Below are 24,346 nucleotides of genomic sequence, written 5' to 3'. Positions count from 1 at the left end.
CCAGAGGGAGACACATTTATTCTTCATTAAAAAGGAGGGGAGTCAAAAATTACCTGCTGATCTGGGTCGGGACTGGTCCCTGCTCAGGGGTGGCTGCAGCAGGGGTGCCCAGACACTATTGGCTTTAGGTGTAGGACAGCTCCGTCTGAACCCATGGTCCCTTCTGCCCCTGTGCCTCACACTACAGTCTCACCGTGGTCGCAAATTTCCCCAGTTGCCGGGAGACAGGAGCCGAAAGGTGAAGTGTCGCTGACTCTGCTGAGGGACGTAAGCCTCCCTGCAGAGCCAAACACTGCTTTGAGGCACTGCCAGTGCAGGAGAGACCTGCCTCCCCAAGATCATTTTCAGTGACAGCACTGGTCAACAAACCCACCTCCATGTCAGAGCCAATGGGTCTGGGGCCATGGAGCGGACACCTCTCCACAGTGGGTCCTTCTGGCGGTCTGACAGTCATTATGCAGGGCTGACACCGATGCTGTCGATGTGGCCGTGAGCAGGGAGGCGGACCACATGCCCTGCATGCGTTGTGCCGTGAGGACATCTTCCAGAGGAGTATCCCACAGGGCTTTACCGGGATCCACAGGTCACTATGGCCACCCGGCACCAAGGATCAGCCTCACCCCAGATACAAACAGGGAGACCCTGGCACACTGCACACACGCACTCGCACGTGACAAAGGCATGGATGCGGCTCATGGTGCAGAGTGGTATGGGCACACCAGGGCGCATGAGCAAGGCAATGTCCTGACATGTGTCAGGCAGATTAGCAAGTGACATTGACATCACTGCAGGAAAGGGGCTGCTGGTGAGCCCTGAGAGGCAGAGCTGAAGCTGGCGAGTGTGTTCGCACCTAGCACCACCCCTCTCTTTGCATCGCTGCAGCCAAGCACCCCTTGGGTGCTGAAGATGCCAAATTTGTGGTTATGAGTTAAGAAAGGCAATTTTCAGCTCTTGACCCAAGCCAGAAGGATCCCCAGGGGGATGTGTGCTGCCATGCTGCAGACCAGGACCCTGCTGTAACTGGGAGGGTTTGGCTCTGCAGTGCATGTAAGAAGTTTTCTGCAGAGGCTCTGTCCAGAAGAAACAGGTTATGTTTATCTCATGCCGCTACTCACATTTTCCCTCTACCGTAACACCGTAAGTGCGCCTGCGAGGCTGAGGAGCGGGCAGGCGAGAGCGGGGCATCCTGTCCAGGGCCAGGGCAGCTGCCAGCGGGAATGGCACCAGCGCCCGGGCACTGTCCTGCCCGCAGGGTGCCTACCCAGGGACAGCTGCAGCCCTCTCTGCTCCTCCTGGACACCTGCCTCCTCCTCCTCCTGTTCCTCCACCTTCTTCTCTCCCACTGACGCTGCTCTTTGAAAGGGGAGGGACACTGGCCACCTTCCTGCCAGGGCTGGTGGCAAATTTGTCTTGCTCTTGGGCTCCCCTCAGACAGGGCTTCCCGCTGCCATGCAGGGCACAGCCAGTGTCTCCTGACAGGGGTGTTTGGCCTTGTCTCTCCCCTGCGCATGAGGTGCCAGTGGCCTGTGCCAATGCTGTGCAGTTGCCTATTGACATCTCGTCTCCTCTGGCCAGTGCTTCCCCCATAGGAAAAGCCTGGGGTGGAGCCTGGTGAGCTGCAAGCAGAGGCGCCCTTTGGTGTCTCCGGCTGGGGACAAAGCCTGACCCCAGGAAGGTTTGTGAAGCCACCCGTGCCACAGGTCCAGGGAGCAGGGGCGGCTCCGAGGGCGCTTTGTGCTGCTGTGTCTGCGCCAGCCAGCGCGGGCACCAGAGGATGTGCTGCCACAAGCTCTGCGCAAATGCTGCAGGCAGCCTGCTCCTCTCTCGCTCAGGCTTGCTGAAACACCTCCCCTGAGCACGATGTCTGTGGTGTCCCAGGTGTCAGCCTCAGTCCCAGCTACCGCACGGGGTGGCTTGTGAGCCTCTCTCCTGGCTGCGTTGGGTGATGCCTGGGCATTTCGCAGCTCCCCAGCACTTTCAGTGCTGCTGGGGCTGCTTGTTCCTTGTGTTCGGGCCGGCTGTCATCTCTATTTAGGAGATGAGCGGTACAGAGCTGCCTAAGGGGCCAAATTCCTGTTTGGTTGCCACCTCTTTTTCCACATTGCGTAATTTCTGGGTATCATCTCTGCCACCAACACTAACAGAGATGTGAGTGCTATTTTAAACCTGCAAATGGATAATGGAGATCCCACTGCAACACTGCCAGTAACTCCTATGACAAAGGAGTTTTTTTTCTGGTTTCAGTTTCTGGTTTCAGCTATTGCCAGAGTTAATACTCAGCAGAGCTTGGCTGTCAATCAGACTATCATATGCATATGGATTGACTCACATGTAAAACTTTGACCCAGTATCACACTGCCCACCACAGCCAAAGAACGCTGGCCACTGCCATATGTGTGTTGCAGGTTTTCTGGGTTTACGGAGATTTATCCCTCTGCCTTTGCAGTGATGATGGTGAATGAAGTTGGGCGTTCAGAGGGTTTGAGAGAGATGATAGACCATCCCACATGGGGATCTCCAGCAGCACATCTATGGACTGACACCCAGTGACATACTGTTTGTTTGCTCAAAAACAAAAAAAAGGTGTTGTGACTTGCCTGAATTACAGTAAAGCACCAGGCTATAGTGAAGAGTAGCAGTATTTAAGGAGATAACACGCACTTCAAATGCTGCCCATTGCTCAGTAGCGCTGCTCTTTCCCATATATCTCATCTTGTGGGGAGATCAGAGACAGCTGTGGGATGAAAGCCGTGTTGGGTCAGAACGAGGCCTCAGCAAGTACTTGGCAGAGGCAGCAGAAATCCAGTGCTGTTCAGGGCTTTACTTCAGTGATAGCCTGCAAGAGTGTCCTGCAGGGCGCATGTTTTGGGAAGGAAGGTTGATATGGACTTGGCAGTGTTGGGTTTACGGTTGGACTCGATGACCTTAAAGGTCTTTTCCAACCTAAATGATTCTATTGACCTTAAAGGTCTTTTCCAACCTAAATGATTCTATAAGTGCCCTTAGGTATTTCTGTCTGCGTGTGCGTGGGTGCAGGGGGAAGGTGCCTTCCAAGGAAAAATGTCAAAGCAAACATGGTGCCCTTTGCCATCTCTGGCTATTGGCAGCATTTGGCCATCCCCCACAAACATCTTCACAGAAAATCCTTGGAGCAGAGGAGAGGCAGCACTGCTTCCTCTCTCCCAGCTACAGGCTGCAGAGCAGCGGCTGCAGGTGAGGGATGGGGGAACTTTGCAGACACATGGGGCAAATTGCACATCTCTTCCACTGACGTTCATATCAATGCTCCAAGTCAAAAGACAGAGATCATTTAGAAGATAAACCTGACACATTTCCGTTTCTCTAAGTGTCAACTACAGAGGTGAACTCATTGGTTTGGGGTTTCATACATCTTTAATGTAACGTGTCACACAGAGGAAAAGGTACTTTATGACTACTGCTACAGTGAGGACTTTGTCTGAGACTTGTCATTGCAACATAAGCTAAGGTAAATACTGCCAGCATATATCTGTGAAGGTATGCCTGCCTCTTAAAAACCTGTGATATAAAGGGATTTTTTTTGCACTCTTTCAGACACAGTGTTGGATTATGGAGGGGAACTTGACGGACCTGCTGGGCAGCGAGGGCTCTGAGGACGTGTTGGTGAGTCGTTCCCTGCTGGGCTACTGCCCTGCAAGCCGAGGCCAGTAGGACATCTGAGGGGTCCAGTTTTGCTTAAGGGGACACATAGTACTGGTAGGGACAGCAAGGGTTTGGAAGAAATCAGTGTGATTTTTATTGTCTGAAAAAAACAGTAAGTGAAAATATCTTTGGCTGATGAGACCGGGGGATGTGCTGCCACTCAACTTCTTTAGCTGTTTGCTGTCACAGGTGCTGCCCAGGGATGCAGTGGTTGCTGCTGGGGGGCTGCAAGGGGCTGGGGAGCAGGGAGGGGGAACGTCGCTGCCACTGGTGCATCCTGCCTGGTGCAGGAGAGCAGAGCTGCTGGTGTTGAAAGGAAATCCAGACATCCCCGTTAGCAGAGTAAAGTCTTGGTGGGCATGAGCTGCTACCAGCACTGGTTTGTGCTGGCACAGACCAAGAGGGCAAAGTTCCTGCTGGGGAGGGGGGAAGAAGGGGCAGAAATCCCCATCTGCTCTTTGGGAAGTTGCCCCTCGGGCCAGAGCTGCCAGCACTGATCTCACGCAGGGTGAAGAGAGCATGCAATGTGCAGCACTCACCAGTGACCTGTACATGCTGGTGCCTTTACAGCTGAAAACCTGCTTGAATCGTGCGGGAATCCTCTGCAAAAGTAACTTGTCCCCCAAAGGGATATTTCTGGCACTCAGCTAACTGGAAATGCAGCTTTTCAGAGATGAGGGTTTACATGTTAGTTCCTCCCTGAGCACTACTCCCTTTCCTCTTTCTGAAGGAAACAAGGAATAGGACCCCGAAACCTTTGTCAGGGACTCTCAATCCCATAGCCATGCCCATTTGGTTGCTGGTTTAGGAATGCTCCCTGGCTCTCGCCCCAGTGCCTCACCACATCCACCTGGGCTGCAGGCATGGGGTTGGGCACCCCACATGGAGCCGGTGGGGGGATACTGGTAAACTGGTTTACCACCACAGCTGCATTTTCCTTGATCTCCTCTTCCCCTCTGGTGCAAGAACCTCATCCCGGATCTTGTAGGGGAGGACTGATCACTCATGTTCATTCCTCATTTGCATCCTCCAACACAGCTGAGGCACAGCTGTTTTGTCCTCATGCGGCTCGGTGTGAGCTGACTTGTGCCTAGTGTTTTACTAAGTGGGTAATTTGGGATTTAGGCCTCATGAACTTCATTGTCCTTGAACAGGTGGATTACATGTCGCCAACACCTAACTCCTCTGCAGCCTATGAATATGCCTTCTTCTACCCAGAACTGGACATCAGCTGTGATTTTGAAAATATTCCAGCATTTGCATCTACCTTTTTACCCGTGCTGTACTCCCTACTGTTTGTGACTGGCCTTGTGGGAAATGCTTTGGTCGTTTGTGTCCTAACAGTCTTCAAGAAAGTCAGGGCCATGACTGACGTGTATCTGCTGAACCTCGCCATCTCTGACCTCCTCTTTGTTTTCTCCCTCCCCTTCTTGGTTCAGTACTCCATTGTGAGCCAGTGGACTTTTGGAAATGCGATGTGTAAAATCATCAGCTCAGCTTACTTCATTGGTTTCTACAGCAGCATCTTCTTCATAACCATCATGAGCGTCGACAGGTACTTGGCCATTGTCCGGTCTGTCTACGCTCTGCAGGTTCGGACAACTGCCCATGGGGTTATCACCAGCCTGGTCCTTTGGGCAGTTGCCATTTTAGCTTCAGCGCCAGACTTAATTTTCTTCCAGGAAACAAATGACAATAACCAGACTAAGTGCACCCCTCACTATCCTAACAGCAGCAATGGCTGGAAGACTTTCAGTAATTTTGAAGTCAATGTCCTGGGGTGGCTGATCCCTGTTGGTGTCCTCATTTTCTGCTACCATGGTGTCCTGAAAAACCTGCAGAAGTGCCATACTCAGAACAAGTACAAAGCAATGAAGCTGGTTTTTATTGTCGTCATTGTGTTCTTCCTCTTCTGGACCCCTGTCAACATTGTGCTTTTTCTGGACTCTCTGAGGAACATGCACATCATCGATGACTGCCAGACAAGCCGAAGGCTAGACCTAGCCATGGAGCTGGCTGAAGTGCTCTCCTTCGTCCACTGCTGCCTCAACCCGGTCATCTACGCCTTCGTGGGTGAGAAGTTCAAGAAGCATCTTCATGAAGCTTTCAGGAAATATGCACGTTTTCTGTTGATCTGCAAAGACTACAGTGCTTTCAATGGGCGCAGCCTGGACAAGCACTTCTCCCTGCACGGATCGGCCTCACAGTCATCTTTTGTTGGCACTGTCTTGTAGAGTTACAAGCCAAAAACTTTCATCCTCCACAGGTGACCTGAAGTTGAGAAATCCTCCCAGCAGGGCATCCACAGGGATGCACTCTTTGGGCAACCTTTTAGGACAGGAAAAGTAGAAGCAGCTGCTTGAGCTTGCTTTTATCGTGGTTGCCTTTGGGGTTCTTACTTTTTAGTGACTTTTTTAGCATCTTCCTCCCTTTCCCTTGGCACGTCCTACCCTGCCTGCTTTGTGAAAAGGAGGCCGAAATGACCAGCAGACTCCCGCACTGCCCGAGCAGCATGGCGAGGTGCCTTAGAAACCTTTCTTCCCCCACCTCAGATTCAGTACTGAAAGGAACTGTTTATGTTTCTGAACTCAGGACACTTGGCCGCTCCTTCCCTTATCTCAGCAGAGTGGATTGGCTTCATGGGCAGGGACGGGGCTCACAGCAGGAGTGGAAACGCACTCTTTAGAGGGAAATGATGCCCAAGTTTAAGGCATCATGCCAGGGCCTGGCTCCCAGTTGACAGATCTGAATGAGGCTTCCAGCCCAGAAAGAGCTGGAGTGAATAATTAGATAAGCAGCAAATAAATAAATAAATGCTATGCTTGTGTTTTGTTGAAATCAACATGGAGGAATATCTAGGTATGATCCTGACTCCCCATCTGCTACCAGGACCTGCAGCTGCTGGGCTGGAAGGGTCTGGAAGTTGTAGCCTAGAAGTGACACTGTGGGTGTCAAGAAAAAACCCTTATGGGAATGAACAAGTGTCCTAGGGACGAGTGGAGAAATAGTTACCAGGATAAAAAAGCTGAAGATGATTGGAAAAAATACTGAGTGTGAGCTGACGGAGCAGTAAGAATCATATGTCAAAGCTTCCTGTGGACCTGCCGGCTGGTAAGCCATGGGCCAGGGCAGTGGCTGCTCTCGGCAGAGCCCTGACTGCTGGCAAGGGGCTGGTTGTTCTGCAGATGCCCAAAACAGGATGGAGAGAAACACAAACAGGGGTAATACACCAAGCATCCTGGAACGCAGGTGGTATCTAAAGCAGACGGCACTGGCTGGTTTGAGTGTCCAGAGGCTCCAGAGGGGCCTAAAACCCAGACAACACTCACACTTTCCCCTGAGGGAACTTTTTGAACACTTTAAGCAACTGATGTGCCAGTATGGTCACCGCTCTTGAGCATACGACTGGGGTTGACCTCCCAGTTACTGTTCCAGCTTGGTAACCATGAATGACTGATTTATACGTTAATGGTTACCCATGCATATAGATATAGATGTACATACATATATGTACCTATATATACATAAATATACATACACATGTGTATATACACACAGAAATATATACACATACATATACGTGCATATATATATATGCATCTTTTTAAAGTATACAAATATTGATAGATAGATTCAATGGTGTTCTGAAGCTTTTCATTCCGATCTATTTCTCCCTACAAGATATCACCATATTTGAAGTTCTGAAGTTTCATACAGTTTCATACAGTTTAAAGATACTGTATGCAGTGTAATTGCACGACCGTAGGAACCTATTGCATCATTAATTCTTTCAGCTTGTGCATTTTCTTCTGTCCTGGGCAGTTCTACAAAACTGACAATCCTTCTGGCTGACTCTCCTCTCCCTCCTCTCTCACCCTCCCTCTTCCTCCTCCCCTGGAAAAAAAGAAAAAGCAGAGAGTAGATTATCTTTTATTCTAGAAATTTAATTTCCTGTTAGAGTCTGCCCTTGTAGTGTTTCCACACATAATGAATACCCTTGGGCTGACTTCCTAGAGCAGAGCAGAACAAAACACAAAATACAATTCTTTTAAACGACCTCTCTTTGGATAGGATTTACTATTTTAATGTGTACTCATATTTTCAATCTGCAAGGTACAATCTTTTGCAAGAACCGGCCGGTAACAGAAGGTGTGCAAGAAATACATGCTGCCTCACGTGGGCCATGACACACATTCTCCAAATTGTAAAGCAAAGACTGTGACCAGAGGAAAAGGTTCAGCTACTGCCTAGGTCCCAGCAGCAGGATCGCAGCCCACCGCAGCAGTACAGCTCCTGCCTTTCGGGGGCCTTACCACCCTCGGGCCACCAGGCTTTTTTTGTATATGCAAACACTCAGCTGCTCTAGGAGGGGATGCACAAAAATTCAGGAAAAAGCCAAAGGGTGGTGGGCAGAGGACAGCACCAGTTATCTCCCTTGCAGATTCACAGCATGAGCCCCCTAGATGAGACCTCGCTCAGCTGAAGCACAAGAGATGGGAATGATCTCCGCAGCCCTGCAGCCGCAGCGCTGCAGCCCCATCCTGCAGCCCTTGTGTGAGTGCTTTGGGACAGGTGCTGGAGCCCATTTGCCCAAGCTGGCAAGAGGATGGCCTTTCCCTGGTGCTGCTGAGCATCTCTGCTAGGGGATATCTACCTCTTTTCCAAGGTTTCATTGATTGCTATTGTGTAGCTGTTGGAGTGAGGCTGTGACCCAGGGCTTCCCTGCAAGGGCTGTAACTGGTGGTATGAGGGTAGCATAAACATGCAGAGCCCTCTTTGCAAGGTATTTCATTTCCCTAGTTCTCACTAGAGTCTAAAGGGCATCTTCCCCCTGCTGCTGCCTCAGCACCGCTTGCAAACCCTTCCAGCGGGGAGGCGGGAGGTGCTTTCTGCGGCTCAAAGGATTTCCTGCCAGAGGCAGGAGCCTTCCTCCATCGCAGCAGCAACGCTAGAAGCCCTGAGCTGGACCTGACCTCAACTTCTCCTCACAGCCCAACTGCTTTGAGCTGCTACTGCTGCCTTCCTGTACAAAGGGAGAAGGTGAGACCCACATCCGGAGGCTGGTTGCACTGCTGGCAGGATCTGCCCCACGTCGCTGCGGGTGGCCAGGAGTGTCCCTGCAGGTCTCAGAGCTCCTCTCCTTTCTGAAAGGACAAGCCTGGGAGCAGTCTGCTGCCCTGCCAGTGTCTGTGAAGGCATTGAGAGCACCGGAGAACAGGAAGCATCTTCCTGTGTCTGTGTTAGCTGCTGGCCAGCTCGAGGGTAACGCCAAATTTTAGGGTCATCCCAAGAGCTGGGAGCACAGGAAGCACCCAGCTGCCGAGGCTAGACCATGCTGCACAGACCCCGTGCCAGTTCACCTGCTTGCATAAAAAGTACCCACCACAGTTGTTATATTGGTCCTGCTCATATCTGCTACTTAGCTTTATATCCTCAGCTTGCTTTTTCTTTTTGCTGAGATGATGCAGGTTAAAGAGGATTCAGGATGATGTTGGCACATTAAATAGTCAGATATTCTCTTGTTCTAGCTTCAGTGTGTTATCTTAAAACAGAGACCAGAGTAATTGTTACCTACATTCAAGCTTAAACTTAAAATACGTACTAGTTTTCTTTTGATTTATTGGTGTTATTTGCACCAGAGGGTCCCTTCTACAGAAGGTCTCTGTTAGAAAGATGGAGTCTTTGTCTGATGCCACCCATGATGCTCTGCATGTTTGGATGGAAAAGCCTTGTTGTGGAAGGAGTGAGAGTGCACTTCACTCACAAGAGAGAAGCAAAAAAAAAAAAAAGTTTATTGCTATAAACCAGCGAGTTAACAAAGTTCAATTGTAAATGTGAGAGTGGGTTCACAAGATTCGATGGCAAGGTGCGCTTGATTATTTACTGCATAGAAGAAAGGGTCAGACAAAAACTGTCAGGGAGACCTCCCGTTGATTCATGAGGTGCAGAAAGGACCCCCTTGCTTTCTAAACTCCTTCTCAGAGAGGAGTCTAGGTGCAGCTGGATCCAGTCCTAATCCCAGACTTAGTCACCCGTTTATGTCTAAAAGATTATATATGCACAATCAATCCTTTATATCACTTAGCTAAGTTTTCAAAGTTTAGCATGCTATTAGTCACTTACCAAGGATCTGTTGTGGCAAGGAATCTCTCAACCTGGAGGAGTAACCTTGAGAGGTGTCCCTGCTCAAAGGGAGATCCTCAAAGGGCTCTTGGGCTGCTCACTATTTATGGGGGTAAGGTGATTGACTCATAGTCGTATTCACATACCGACTGCATATGTTAGTTTCTCCAAATTTGGCTTGAGTTGGACATTGACCAGCACTGTGGTTAGGTGGACGCATTGCCATAAATTAGCCCTTGGCTATTGTGTTGTTATCTGTCTCCCCCGAATCCACTTTGAGCTGGATGCATCCATCACGACTGCCACTGGTGGTTATCGCTTGGGCAGGGTTACAGAAAAAGGTCAAGTGCGAGTGTGGGTGTGTGTGGGGAGCGCACCACCACACTCCACCCTGTGGCTATAGTCAACTCATCTTCACAGAGTGGTAGTACGATCACCTCTTGCCTCTGTGCCATACATAGTATGTTGATATTTGTGCGCTTACAGATCCATGGTAAGTAGAGGGTGAAGCACTGCTAATTGTTATGTGTTAATTTGTATGTTTTGGGTGGTTGAAGTTGGGTTATTTGTTTTACCATGTACCAAACCTTTATATACAATATAATTATAAGCAATAGACATATTAGAGTTAGCAAAATCAGAACTGGGTGAAGCATAAGATTAAACACTCCTGTTGCTGTTGGTGACCATCCAAGAAGAGTTTCCCACCAATGGTGTTCGGCATCTGTCTTTACTCTTTCCAAGACATGGTGTAGCTCTTCTGTATCACGATGAACAGTGATTAGAGTTTTGCATCCATTGTTTCAGATGCGTTCTAGCAGTTGACACAGATCATCGTGTTGTAGTAGATTCTTCACCAAGGTAAGATTCATTCCAATGGGGGCAGGCAATAAATTTTGACTCAATGTATAATTAGATTGTAACAGTTGATAAGATGTAACAAGAGCTGAATAATTAAAGTTGCATCCCACAACTTTACTAAAGTTATAAACACAAATATTTGAGTGATTGCTTGTATCTACAGTAATGTTATCTACGAATATAAAATCACAAAGGGTTCTCATACAAACACATCCTTTCCCAATATATACAAGTACAGTTTCAGGGGTTTCATTGTGATATATTTCAAAATGACAAACATTTTGTTCAGCGTCAAGACAAATGTCTTGGGCTTTGATGGTGTTATTTCCACAAATAAATCCTTGTTGTTCCCATACAACACACGCATTAACATCAACAGTTTGCCGTTTGTTTCTGTTTTGTTGGGCCCACACTCTGTGTTCCAATGGATGGAGTATAGTTCCATTGTGATTTAATCCCAACGCAATGATTGGGTATATGGTATATACCGAAGCATTGTGTATGGTTAAGACAAAAGCTGTGGCCTTATTGTTGATGGGGCCATAAGTGAAATTGACTAAATACAACCAGGACTGGAATTCTTTCTCAAATTTATTTGCATTATCCCAAATTACCTTTTGAATTTCAGTGGGTAAGGTGCCCTCTTCACCTTCTCTTATAATTGCTGCTACCATAGATTGCATCCACAGTTGAGCTTGGATACAACTAAGAGCTAGAGAAACATTCTTTTGAGCTGTACCAAGTGCATCCACAATCAATTGGTGGTCCCTTTTATTATTATTTTCCCACTGGGGTAATATAACAGATAAGAGCCGTTGGTTAGTTCCCAATGCTAATAGAGAAGACCGCAATGGGTGTTCTAATTTGTTTAAATCACTTGTTGTCATGCTCAGTTTATTTACGAGTACTTCAGCATCTATACTATTTAAGACTCCCAATCCTGTCCCTGTGATACCAGTCACATCTCTCCTTGCTCATCTTGGAGAGGTGAGGGTTCGCCCATGTAACCATGCTAAGCATCCTGTATAGGACGTACCTAGGAATAGTGAACAGGCTGGTTTGATTGTAGAGATATTAATTTGCATCAATAGTTCTACTCATTTAAGAGACCACGATGGATTAAATAACACTCGTTGTTGGCCTGTATTTTTGATCACATATGGTCCAATTTCAGAAATTTGTGGGGATAGGGTTTTCTTATCCTTTACAATCCTTTATATTGCCATTTACCGTTTACCCTTTTTGCTGAAGCATCCGTAAACCAAATGCTTTCTGTTGGTGTACCCTCAGTGAGGGGCAGTGCATCCAGAATGGGTGAAGGTTTAAAAGGTTGTTGTAACGCTAAAGGGTCTGTGTTTATGGGCATCAGCAGTTTGGAAACCTTAGTGTGTCCTTCAGTTAATTGCATATTTTCTGCAACTCCTGTTAGGTAAGCATACCATTTTTTGATAGCGGGTTTTTGTGCAACTCCTTCTGGGGAAGCAGTCCCTTTTAGGATTGCTTCTAGTAAATTAAATGGTCCTCTGGTTTGCACAGGCTGTCCCTGATGGATTTTCTCAACTTGTTTAACTGCTCAGACTAAAGAAGAAAGTCCCTTTTCCAGTTCAGTGTATCGTTGTTCTGTTCCTTTAAATGCGGTTGAGCTAAACAATAAAGGTCTTTTTGGCCCATTAGGGCCAGTTTGGAACAGGTTACAGTAAGTAGCTTGTTTGGAGAAACCCCATTCAGCTATAATAGGGTGGCAGGGGTATAGTGGTCCCAGTGACTGATATGTTTTGAATTCATCAGTTAGATTTTTAACTGCCCCTTTATGTTCTAACTTCCACTCCCAGGGTTTGCCTTTCCATAAGAGTGAGTATAATGAGTGGGAAATTATAGAAAATCCAGGTACATGCTTCCTCCAATATTCTAAAGTTCCCATTAGTTGTTTTAATTCCTTCCTTGATTGGGGTATTTGCAGCCCGTCGCTTTTTCTCCAGGTATCTGAAGGAATCACTGCACTGCCTGCTATCCACCAAGTGCCTAAAAATTTTACTTCTTTACTTGGTCCCCAACATTTTCTGGGTGGAATCTCAATTTCTGCTTTCTTTAGTGCTTGCCATACTGCTGCTGCCGCTTCTCCCACCTTCTCAGGGGAAATTCCTCCAGTCAGTTGGTATTGGTACAGTTTCACTTCTCGGGGGAGTGAGACCGCCTGTACAAGTTCAGCAAGTGCAGCATGAACAGTTGTGGGTGAATGTTTATACCCCTGTGGGAGTCTGTTAAAGGTGTATTGTATTCCCTCTCAAGTGAAAGCAAACTTCTCTTTATCCTCCTCCTTTAAGGGAACCATAAAGAACACATCTTTTACATCTAGTGCTGCCATCCATGGGTGTGCAGCTGCTTGCAAAGTAGCTGTTCAGCTTGCAATGTTTGGTACAGCAGCGGGTTAGCGGGGCTCTGTCAGCATTCAGGCGCCGACAACCGACTGTTAAACGCCGCCCCCTCATCTGGTTTCCGAACTGGCCAGACAAGTGATTTATGTGGGGAGCGGGTTCTGGAGGTAGCTTGTCATTTTTCCAAATCAGCTATGACTTCAGAAATTCCATTTCGTGCAGCAGCAGAAATCAGATATTGCGGCACGTTAGGGATTTTTGACTCAGGGAGGGCAGGGGCTGCGCGAAGTGCCCGTACTGGAGCCTCCCAGTTTCCGTGGGGTCGGGATCGATGTTGGAGCCAAAGGACCACATGCTGCCATTTGGCAGTCGCCAGGCTCGTCCGTTTAAAACATCAAAACCTAAAATATTTTCATTATGATCTTTAACTGCAAAGCGAGTAGTCGACATGCGCTTCTCACCAGGGAGCCATAAATTGACCTTTGTGGTTTGGCACTCAACACTCCTCGGTTCACACCCATAATCTTAACTCTTTGCCATCCGGATTGTATGCCCAGCTTCTTGGCATCATATTGTGTTAATAGTGAAATTTGTGCTCCCGTATCTATTAAAAACCTTTACCAATTGCCCTTGAGGACCAACTGGAATTAAAATGTATGGGCCATCATCACTTACCCACTGACAAGCCTCCACTTTCCGGACAGGCAGGTGCAATTGCCCTCCGGACATTACTCATTTTTTGACTTCATGCCCTGCAATTTCTCCCTAAAGGAAAGGAAGAGTTTGTTTCCCTTTCTGAGGACTGGCACCGGAGGAGGAGTTGAAATACGCTCCTTCCTTTCACCGTTATCCCGTTCCTGGAGTGCTTCGATCAGTAGGCTGACAATCACGGCTCTGGGAATGCCTAGGGCTACCGCATTCCTCCAGAATTCATTCCTCCATTCTCGAGATTCTGTTTGCAGGTTTTTAAATTTGTTTCCCTTCGATCTAGTTTCTTGTTTCACGGGTCTGTCTTTGTGATCTCCTCCCCCCGGGCTTCAGGTTTGGTTTTCAGCTGGTGCATGGTCCCAGCCCATCTCACAGCTGTACATTGTTAACATTAACTACAATGTTAACTGATGCTGTGCATTAATTCTGCCCATGTAGGGAGTTGCTTACGGGCATTTTGATCGTAATCACCTCGGCCCTCATTGTGTTCTGTGTCTTTCTTGATCTCATCTCCCTTTATAACTAAATGGGGTTCAAGAATTGCGAGGCCTCCTCTAATCAGTGGTTTTAACATTGTGAAATCTACTGTAGCAGATAGCGGGACATCCTGGGGCCCTCCTTTGTGCATGGCGTGTATGCAAGCGGCTTTTGTGACCGCTGTAGAGAGCTCACTTAGAGATGTAATGGGGATTATGGAGGGTTCACCTCCCTCCGTGGTGTCTATTTCTCCAGCCCAATAAGCTACTCGGCTGGTGATAGAACGGAGTGTATTTGTCGGGTCAGGTCCTAAATTGAAGAAAACTCACAGACCCCAGTAGCCGCTTGCCTCATCCTCACTCAACATTAGTTGCTTGCCTCCACTTAGGCATACTCGCCACAAGTATTCCGTTTCAGCTGGTTTCCTGCTATATCTCTCTTGCAAAATTGTCAATTGCAATAGCTCCCAGGGGATGGTTCGCATAGTATGTCGCAGATGACCAGCCCGAGGTCCCACAGTTCTTTCTGTTTTAACAACGGGTCTGGCTTCACATTCAGGAGGATTTGTGGGGATCAAAGGATTGTCTTCTGGCTCGCTATCATTGGGATCACCCCAGATGTCCCCATCCCAGTCGTCAGGGGATACTATTAGTTCCCTGATCTGTGTGATGCCACAGGGGCGGGGAGCCTGCATAAGCATTGTCTTGACCTTTTCTCCCAACTTTTGTCTTTTTTCCTTTTCCCCCTGTAACTGCTTCTGCAGCTGTTCAATTTTTAAAGACAGTGACAATTCAGTTGTCTTTTTACCTTCTATTTCTTTTTCTAGGTCCTGTACCTTTCTATTTCTCTTCTCTCTTTCTTGATATGCAGCTTCTAAACAGGCATCTAGCATCTTACAGATAACTCCTTTCCCTTTTCCATCCTTTGTGTGGCCCCTAGTTACTTTTAGGTGCGCTTCAACAGCTTCCCAATTCTGCCAATTGTCACGAGCCCATTCTTCTGAGAATTTGGGACTCAGATTCACTTCATGCCTCCAGAAATAATCAGTGATACTACTTGCCGTCCTGCCGACTATGCCAATTTGTTGTGGAAGGAGTGAGAGTGCACTTCACTCACAAGAGAGAAGCAAAAAAAAAAAAAAGTTTATTGCTATAAACCAGCAAGTTAACAAAGTTCAATTGTAAATGTGAGAGTGGGTTCACAAGATTCGATGGCAAGGTGCGCTTGATTATTTACTGCATAGAGGACAGGGTCAGACAAAAACTGTCAGGGAGACCTCCCGTTGATTCATGAGGTGCAGAAAGGACCCCCTTGCTTTCTAAACTCCTTCTCAGAGAGGAGTCTAGGTGCAGCTGGATCCAGTCCTAATCCCAGACTTGGTCACCCGTTTATGTCTAAGGATTATATATGCACAATCAATCCTTTGTATCACTTAGCTAAGTTTTCAAAGTTTAGCATGCTATTAGTCACTTACCAAGGATCTGTTGCGGCAAGGAATCTCTCAACCTGGAGGAGTAACCTTGAGAGGTGTCCCTGCTCAAGGGAGATCCTGGTGTGCAGCCCGCTGCCATGCAGGAGAGCTCAACGGGCTCTGGGCTGCTCACTATTTATGGGGGTAAGGTGATTGACTCATAGTCGTATTCACATACCGACTGCATATGTTAGTTTCTCCAAATTTGGCTTGAGTTGGACATTGACCAGCACTGTGGTTAGGTGGACGCATTGCCATAAATTAGCCCTTGGCTATTGTGTTGTTATCTGTCTCCCCCGAATCCACTTTGAGCTGGATGCATCCATCACGACTGCCACTGGTGGTTATCGCTTGGGCAGGGTTACGGGAAAAGGTCAAGTGCGAGTGTGGGCAGGGGGCAGCACACCGCCACAGGCCTTGACAGGCTGGAGTGTTGCAGTGGCATCCGTGGGGCTTGTCACTTGCTGCACGGTGCAAACCTGTGCAGCACTTGTAGAGAGCACAAGGGTGTGTTTAAGGACCCACGCTGTGGAACTACACCAGTAAAAAGTGGGATATGTGAGGACGTGCTAGCTTACAGTGTTGCTAGATCCCTTGGGAAACAGTGTGAAGTGGGACCTGGTGGATTCTTCCACACCTCTCAGCTCTGAGCTGCAGGACTGCCACTTTAGCACAGGGAATGACAGTCTCAGCATCTTGTTCCAAAACGGCAGCCCGGCGTATGAAACTAGTCCATAGCTGGCTTTTCTGGCATTATGCTGAAGCCGAGGCAACATGCAGACAACACTAATTATATCCTTGGCAGAATCTCTGGCCTTCAAGTCACTCGTTCAGGCCACTGCATGCAGTCTGGGGACGAGGATGGGAGCTTCTGACTTGATCCTTTCTGGAGGAGTCCTCCCAGCCAGCAGCACTACTCTGCCTCTTTCTGCTGTGGTAGCACGCAGCTACACTCGAAGGTCAGAGCCAGTCAAAAGTTTTATGGGGGAAAAAAAGAAAGGTTAATGAAGGGTATTCGTGTCTCGCACCTCTCTTGGCTGAAAGATGCTCCTGTGCAGGGATGGGCCTGCATTAGCATGCACAAAACTCCCCAAAACCCTGGTAATTGTATCTTGTCCAGAATAATCCTGTTTGTTTTATTTTCAGCCTCTTGAAAACACTGATTTAGTGTACCACTTATGAAGCACCATGGAAATTACTAACTGTGACAGAAGAGGATCCAGAAAGGATCACGACAGAAAAAAAATAAACATGACTTTAGGTATTCTGTACAGATGTAAAAAAAGTTTGGGAAATTGAAAGAGAATTATAGTCAGTTAGTCAATTTTAATTGTAACGTGCGGGCTGGCATGCATTTTTCGTTAATATTTGTACCTCAAAAGCAGCAAGTAATTCTGGGCAAAGCAAAGCTGCTGCTGTGCTATGCCAGTTTTGACGCACGGCTTCTGAGCAGTGAGCTTCTGCGTGTCTGTGCACTTCTGCATAAATCTGTATTTCTGCTGGCTCAGCTGAAATGCCAAAATGTAGACAGCCAGGTCACAGAAATCCCCGCCTCAGAATAGCAGTATGATGACTTGGGTTCCCACAGCCTCTGCTGATGAGTGCGTCCACTGGGGCCTCGTGCCAACCCAATGACGCTCTCATCTCGCAGCTGGCCGGGACTATCCGTGCGGGTCCGGTGTGCTTTCCAGCAGCCAGTACAGCCAGTGGCGTCAGCAGCTGGGTCAGACTTACCATATAGGATGAGATATATGCAAGAGAAGAGTACTACCAAGCAAACAGCAATACCTGCTGTGTTACCCCAGTAAATACTGGTTTTCCTCACCATACTCTGGTTTCCAGGCAGAATTCCCAGTAACATTAATGAATGTGTGACGTGTATGCGCGTCTGCACCACCAAGACATTTATCCCTTCCTTCACCTGTCACTCTCTGAGGATGTTCAGTCTCCATAATCCTCCACGTGCTTGGGTTTAGAGAAGGTAAAGCACACAAGTTTTGGAAGAAAAGGGCACTCAGGCACCACAACCAGCTAAGGTCTTCGTATCACATCTGTCCACCGCTAGCTGCCTGAATAACCCTGCCTGTCCTAGAGGATCCTGCAGCACAGGTTCAGGAGGGGCTCGAGTACAAGGCTAGTGTGCCTTCAGCAGTCTATTTTTTTCTCCTTTTTCTACAGAAAAAAACCCCAAAACAAGGCTGTTAACCAATGAAGTGCAGCAAGGCAATCATTCCTCAAAGCCCTAACCGTTTGCTGACCCATACTTGGAGATAAATGTGATCTTTCTAGAAAACGTGAGCATAGTGCCCAGGGGTGCGTTGCACACGTGAAATGATCTGCAGGAATAAAGCACGGCTGCACTTCAGCTCTGCCAAAGGGGGTGGGCACACCGAGAAACAGCGTGGCTCAGAGGGTTTCTGCTCATCGCTCCATTTCCTAACAGCTCAGCAGCATGTGCATACGCTCCTCTTCTGTTTCAAAGACACCATGGTCCTCTCTGCCATGGAGGAACAGCCCCAGCCTGACCCATTCCTGAACGTGAACGCTGATGCTGAACTTACTGACAGACAACTGTGGAGGCTGTTTTAATAAAAGAGGAGATGATGATCCAAAAGGAAACACCCGTTTTAGTACCCCCCTCTTGACCCAGCACCCAGCTCAGGGCAAGGGTTGTGCAGGACCTGGTGGACCAGCAGCTAGGTTTGTGGCTGTCTGGGCAGGTTTCAGTCCTTCAGGAAGGCCACACGATGCGGGAGCTTTCTGCATGTTGAAGGGGCACATCTGACGCCTGCCTCTGGGATGGATGCTGCCAGACTGGATGCAAATCCTTGATGAATTCTAACACACCACAGAGGACGAGAGGAGATTTCATTTGGGATCTTCACAAAATGTGTGTCTTTTGCAGCAGCACGGGGTGGATGCAGTGTGCTGTATTCCTGGGCCAGTGACAGGCTGTGGCTTATTGCCACCAACTAAAGTGAACTCAAACACAATTTGGTTAAAAACGTACACATCAATAGGTTCTCTTGAATTCATGACTGAAGCCATGCTGAAGCAATATCTCAATTATCCATTTCTAAGTTAACAGCAGCAGACAACTATTGGACCAGCAGCCAGCAAATATGCAACACACACTAACAGGCATGTATCAAGTACAGCAATTGTGCACAGGAATTTGGCCCCTTAGGCAGCTCTGTACCTCTCATCTCCTAAATAGAGATGACAGCCGGCCCGAACACAAGGAACATGCAGCCCCAGCAGCACCGAAAGTGCTGGGGAGCTGCGAAATGCCCAGGCATCACCCAATGCAGCCAGGAGAGAGGCTCACAAGCCACCCCGTGCGGTAGCTGGGACTGAGGCTGACACCTGGGACACCACAGACATCGTGCTCAGGGGAGGCGTTTCAGCAAGCCTGAGCGAGAGAGGAGCAGGCTGCCTGCAGCATTTGCGCAGAGCTTGTGGCAGCACATCCTCTGGTGCCCGCGCTGGCTGACGCAGACACAGCAGCACAAAGCGCCCTCGGAGCCGCCCCTGCTCCCTGGACCTGTGGCACGGGTGGCTTCACAAACCTTCCTGGGGTCAGGCTTTGTCCCCAGCCGGAGACACCAAAGGGCGCCTCTGCTTGCAGCTCACCAGGCTCCACCCCAGGCTTTTCCTATGGGGGAAGCACTGGCCAGAGGAGACGAGATGTCAATAGGCAACAATGCACAGCATTGGCACAGGCCACTGGCACCTCATGCGCAGGGGAGAGACAAGGCCAAACACCCCTGTCAGGAGACACTGGCTGTGCCCTGCATGGCAGCGGGAAGCCCTGTCTGAGGGGAGCCCAAGAGCAAGGTAAATTTGCCACCAGCCCTGGCGGGAAGGCGGCCAGTGGCCCCCCATTCGGAGGAGTGGTGTCAGTGGGAGAGGAAGAGGAAGGTGCCCAGGTGCCTGTCTGAAAATGGCAGGTGCCATTTTCTTCCCTGCCCCTGCCTTCCTTCATGAGTCTTGCAAGGACAGACTGAGCCCCTCACTCCCTGTCCTGCCCTGAGCACCGCGGCTGGCTCTCACTGGGGAGCAAGCAATAGAAATAAATGGCTTGCTCTGAACAGAGCTCCAGAAGAAAACTGGACCTCAAGGCATGAATGCTTGTGCAGCATGTGAGGATGAGCACAGCAACAGACAAAAAGGAAGGACGCAGCCATGGCCAATCGCAGACTACCAGCACACTGCAAAAGTATTGATTGTCCCTTGTGTTTGACTCATCACAAGCCTTGACTGCAGCACCCAGCAAGGCAGAGAGATGTACGTGTCAAGAAGTGTTTGCAAACCAGCTGCCGGAAGGCAGCACCTTTCCTACGCGACAAGGGATGGAGGAAATGGGTCTTGTTCACTAACGCTCAGGTATTCAACTGGGCTGAGAGCAAAGAGCAACGCTGGGTGGTTTCCTTGGGTCTTTTGTCCATGCTCACTGCAAGGCAGTCTGCATTTCTCCTCGCCTCGCTTGTAACATCTGCTTCTGTGTCTTTGCACCCATGCACCTCTTGCACCATCCACGCAGATCTCGGCGTCCGGTGTCCCCAACACCGTGCTGTCCCAAGGGGTGCTCAGCCACAGCAGTGCAGAGAGAGGGGTGGTGCTGGGGCAAATGTACCTTGCAGCTTCAGCTCTTATGAGCAGCAGGAGGGAAGGAGAGAGGAGAAAAAGGAGGGAAGGAGGGAGGAAAGAAATTTCTTTTTTCAGCATTTTGAATGGCAGCTTGCCGGAGTGCGGCTGTGCGGCTGTTCCTCCTGCTGGATGAGCCCAGGAGGGAAGGGATGTGGTTACCCAGCCAGTGGCTTCTTGCCCATTTTCTCGGGTCTTACTGTTATGGTTGGAGCCGACCCCACGAGCAGCACAGCCTCAGCGATGCACTCTGAGTGATGGGTGTAACTCAGGTACACATTGAAACAGGCAGATCCGAGGGGCTCACATGCTCATCACCCATCCCAGGGGAGGAGGACACCTCCCCAGGAGACCTGGGGCTGAGCCCCTGTCACCTCTCCAGGGCAGGAGAGCACTGTCTCCACCTGGCAGCTGGAGCAAGGGGAGGCTAACGAATGGCACAGGAACCCAGATGTGGTCACCAAGGCATGAGTGAGCCTAAGCACTAAGATGTTTCAATGCCCTTATCCCTTCAGTGTTATTTCTAACGTGAGGATAAATGTTTCTCTTCACTTTTAATACCTGTTTGGGCTGCAGTCCTTTATCTTGCAGAAAATGTGCAAGCCTTCAGCTTTCTGTGGCTCTTCACCAGTCCTTGGGCTGAAACATTTTCATCCCTAGACATAGCTTCTCTCTCTCTCTCTCTCTCTCTCTCTCTCCCTGGGTAATTTTTGCCTCCCCACCTTTTTAATGAAGAATAAATGCATCTCCCATTGGTGGCTGAAAAGGCCAGAGCTGGGTTGTCTCCTTGCATCTCTCCCGGACAGTGACATGAAGGGATGAGGCTCCCTCTGCTGGGTTTTCTTTCAGAAATGAGGCACAGAAATTATCTCTGTGAAGGGCTGTGTGTGTATCTGATCAGCTGGTGCCCAGACCTGCACCAAAAGCTGCCCGATGGGCTCTGGGCAGGCAGCAGCTCTGCCGCATGAAAGCATGGGAGGAATGGGATGCTGCTGTGGCAGGGATGTGCCTCCAGAAGTGCCTCCACGCAGCTGACAGAAAAGACAAGAGGAGAGGTTTGGAGGAGAAATTAAGAGAAGGGGCAAATTAAGAGAAATTAAGAGAAGGGTCAGGGTTCAGTGCAGTCACAGCTATGGTGTGTGTTGTGCTGCTGAGCCATGCAGAGCAACTCTGCATCAGAGAGCTCCAGTGGGACCCAGGGGCTCCGTCCCTGCTCACTGCCCAGCTTTAACGAGGATTTCTGAAGGATACAGCCTGAACAATACAGCTCCCGGCTCCATGGCACACTACTGACAGTGTGGTGAAGGTCACAGCTGCCTGGGTTTTGCTCCTGTCCCTCCACTTGAAACAAACGCAGAAGAACTTGGCAGGGCTTCGGGCTGGAAGAGCTCTTTCTTGGGACACGAGCCATCTGGGTGCTGCTGTCGCTTTGCTTGGGGAAGCAGCGCAAGTGTCCATTGTAGCTGCACCCAGCGACACGGTGCCATCACCGTTCAGCCGCAGCTGGTGCCTCCCGAGCTCAGCACCCTTTGGGAGCATTTCAAAGGCACCATTCAGGCTTGTAAGCTTTCCAGGGTTGAAGTCTGCTCCTTGGAACAATAATTTGTATAAGCTTTTGTTGTGTCTTCAAAGCGAAAGCCAGTCATGATGCAAACAGCCCTGGTTTACAGTCAAAGTTAGTTGTATGACCAAAACATCCCAGCAGGCGGTCTGCATAGCAGAGAGAGTCAAAACAGGACTGTATCTGCTCTTTTATCATCAATATATGGATGCTTGCAAGTTTGTGTGGACATAGCATCTCCATAGACTATTCTCCACACTAGCCCTTTTTCTCCCTATCTACAGGGAATTAAATCCTCAAGGGACATTTCTGCTACAACTCCAAAACCTCATTCTGCTTCTGCTTACTCATTCTAGCTCTGCCACGGTCTCAGCTGTAACTGCTTTCCACTTGGGCAAAGCAATAAATCAAACAAAAAGAAACATGCGACTCCGGCGAGTCTCTGAAGTCTGCAGAGGGAAGCCCTGGTGTCACAGCACTGGGAGCAAGGAGGTTGCTGGGGTTCCCTCTGGTACCCCCAGGCGGTTACACTTGCCCATCAGCCCTGCAGAGGGGACTCCAAAGAAGCCGTCGAGAGCCAAGACAGCCCCTTTCTGTAGACAACCACCAGCAGCAGGCTTTCCCACAGGGCAGCAAAAGCAGCATGCGCTGGGGAGAACGGTGTTTTGATCCTTCAGGCCAGACATTTCTTTATCAAGTGCTTTAGACCACAAAGCTTGAACTTGCCAGTGCTGCTGTGCAGCCTGCCTCCCTGAGCTGACCTGGCAGCCTGGCCACAGAGCAGAAAGAGATGCTGCTGGTGTAGAAGTACCACTGGTCTCCCCAGATGGTGAGAGAAATAAGTTTTCAAATTCAGAAGGCAACTCAGAGGGAGATGGAATAAAAAGAAGAGGGGCTTTTTCCCCTCTTAACCCACTGTATCCCTGCAGAGCACATCCTTTACTCCTGGTTTCCTCCTCTGAAACCCTCCTGTGCCTCGCAGTCGGGAAGTCAGAAAGCTCTGCCTAGCCCTTCCAAGGAAAAGTCTCTCTGGTTATGAGGGACAGAATGTCTCTTTCTTTTTATCTTGGAGAAACATAGATGCTTTTCCTCCATCATGCATGGACCAGAATGAAAGTCTTTCCAGCAGCTTTCTCAGATTTTCATATCCCTGAGCTGTGTCCTGAATACCAGAGGGTGAACAGAGGTTGAAGATGGGGAGCAGAGATATTTCTTGGTGTTGCAATTGCCTTTCAGGTGGTGTTCATTTCATACCTATTCCTCTTGCACTAGAAGTGCACACCATGACAATGAGCAACACTCTTATCTAGGGTCATCGCTAACAGCAGAATACAACAGAAAGCCTTTTCTGTCTCCCGGGGAGATCTGTTGAGGACATCCGTGAGTCAGCCTGACTTGGTTTCTCTTTATTTGAAGTCCTCCAGTTAAAACCTGCGTGGGTACTTCTTTCGGCAAACCTCATTTCTTCACAAGCGTAATAGCCTGCTCTGCGTTTGTTCCAGTTTAATTCTGAGCAGTGTGGGAGAGATGGAATTGATGACTGCCTTCAGGGAAACCCAGCTGCAAGGAGGTCTTTTCTGCCCGGAGGCAAGTGATGGCTGGGCACTGTCTCTCCTGCTGTTGCATGGGCAGTCCTGACCCTTATTTGCAAGGTTTTTGACTGCAAAGAGCAATGCCAGAGGTGATGTGCTGAGTACTGGCGACCCAGGAGCGGGTATCAGCTGGCACGAGGGCGGCTGTGGCTGCCTGGGCTCTGGCAACCCGTGTTTTACAGCTCAGCAGCAAACCAGCTTGGTGTGTGCAGGTCCCCAGTGAGGAAGCTCCTTCTGAATTATCCACACCTTTTTTTTTATAAGGCTTGTCTGTAGGACGCAGTGGATGAGGAGGACACAGCCCTTCATCATCCCCATGAGGATGTAGGAGACAGGTTTAGATTTGGGTGTCCTCTGAACCACAGCATACCTTCTGCAGGACCCACGTTCAGGGCAGTGCTGCAGAGATAACGTCAGATGATCACTGGCATCGAGGAAGCCTTCATTCGCCTTCCTGAAACTTACAGTTCTCACACAATGAGAATGTTTCCTTAGTAGCATATACCAGAAATTATGTTTCTGAAAGTTGAAAGTTCATAATTTTGGCAGTCATAGCTCCTGCTTTCAGTGTGTGGGGAGAAACCGCCCATCAGCCTTTTGATGTTTTCCTGAAAAAAAGTGCAGAGTTCTTTACATCTATTTTAAAAAAAAGGGGCAGGATGGAGCTGCTGGCACTTGTCAGAGAAAAAGGTGAGTTTTGACAAGCTGCTGCTCTGGCCTTTTGCTATTGCCTAACCTTTAAACTTTATTTCCAGCAGTGTATCTTTGCTGTTCCTGCCCAACACCTAACCAGGTATCGGTTCCCTGATTATTTCCATGGGTGCTTGTCCTGGCCTATGCGGCTGACATC

The 24,346-nt window shown here is 48.9% G+C and overlaps 1 protein-coding gene and 1 pseudogene across 1 annotated transcript; one reads left to right on the top strand and one right to left on the bottom strand.

The window, feature by feature from the left end:
- The first annotated feature begins 3,436 nt into the window (after positions 1-3,436).
- Positions 3,437-6,351, top strand: LOC104012105 (C-C chemokine receptor type 8). Its single transcript, XM_009464455.2, has 3 exons — positions 3,437-3,487; positions 3,574-3,642; positions 4,836-6,351. Exons 2-3 carry the CDS (start codon positions 3,589-3,591, stop codon positions 5,913-5,915), a joined length of 1,134 nt encoding a protein of 377 aa, XP_009462730.1. The 5' UTR covers positions 3,437-3,487; positions 3,574-3,588; the 3' UTR covers positions 5,916-6,351.
- A 3,968-nt stretch (positions 6,352-10,319) lies between these two features.
- Positions 10,320-13,394, bottom strand: LOC148057575 (uncharacterized; annotated as a pseudogene).
- Between the last annotated feature and the right edge of the window lie 10,952 nt (positions 13,395-24,346).

This window comes from Nipponia nippon, unplaced genomic scaffold (assembly GCF_047370975.1).
Source record: "Nipponia nippon isolate SJK-2023a ecotype South Korea unplaced genomic scaffold, ASM4737097v1 scaffold_1, whole genome shotgun sequence".
NCBI classification, from domain to species: Eukaryota; Metazoa; Chordata; class Aves; order Pelecaniformes; family Threskiornithidae; genus Nipponia; species Nipponia nippon.
Note: the sequence above shows the minus strand (reverse complement) of the source record. Positions and strands in the feature narration are given on the sequence as shown.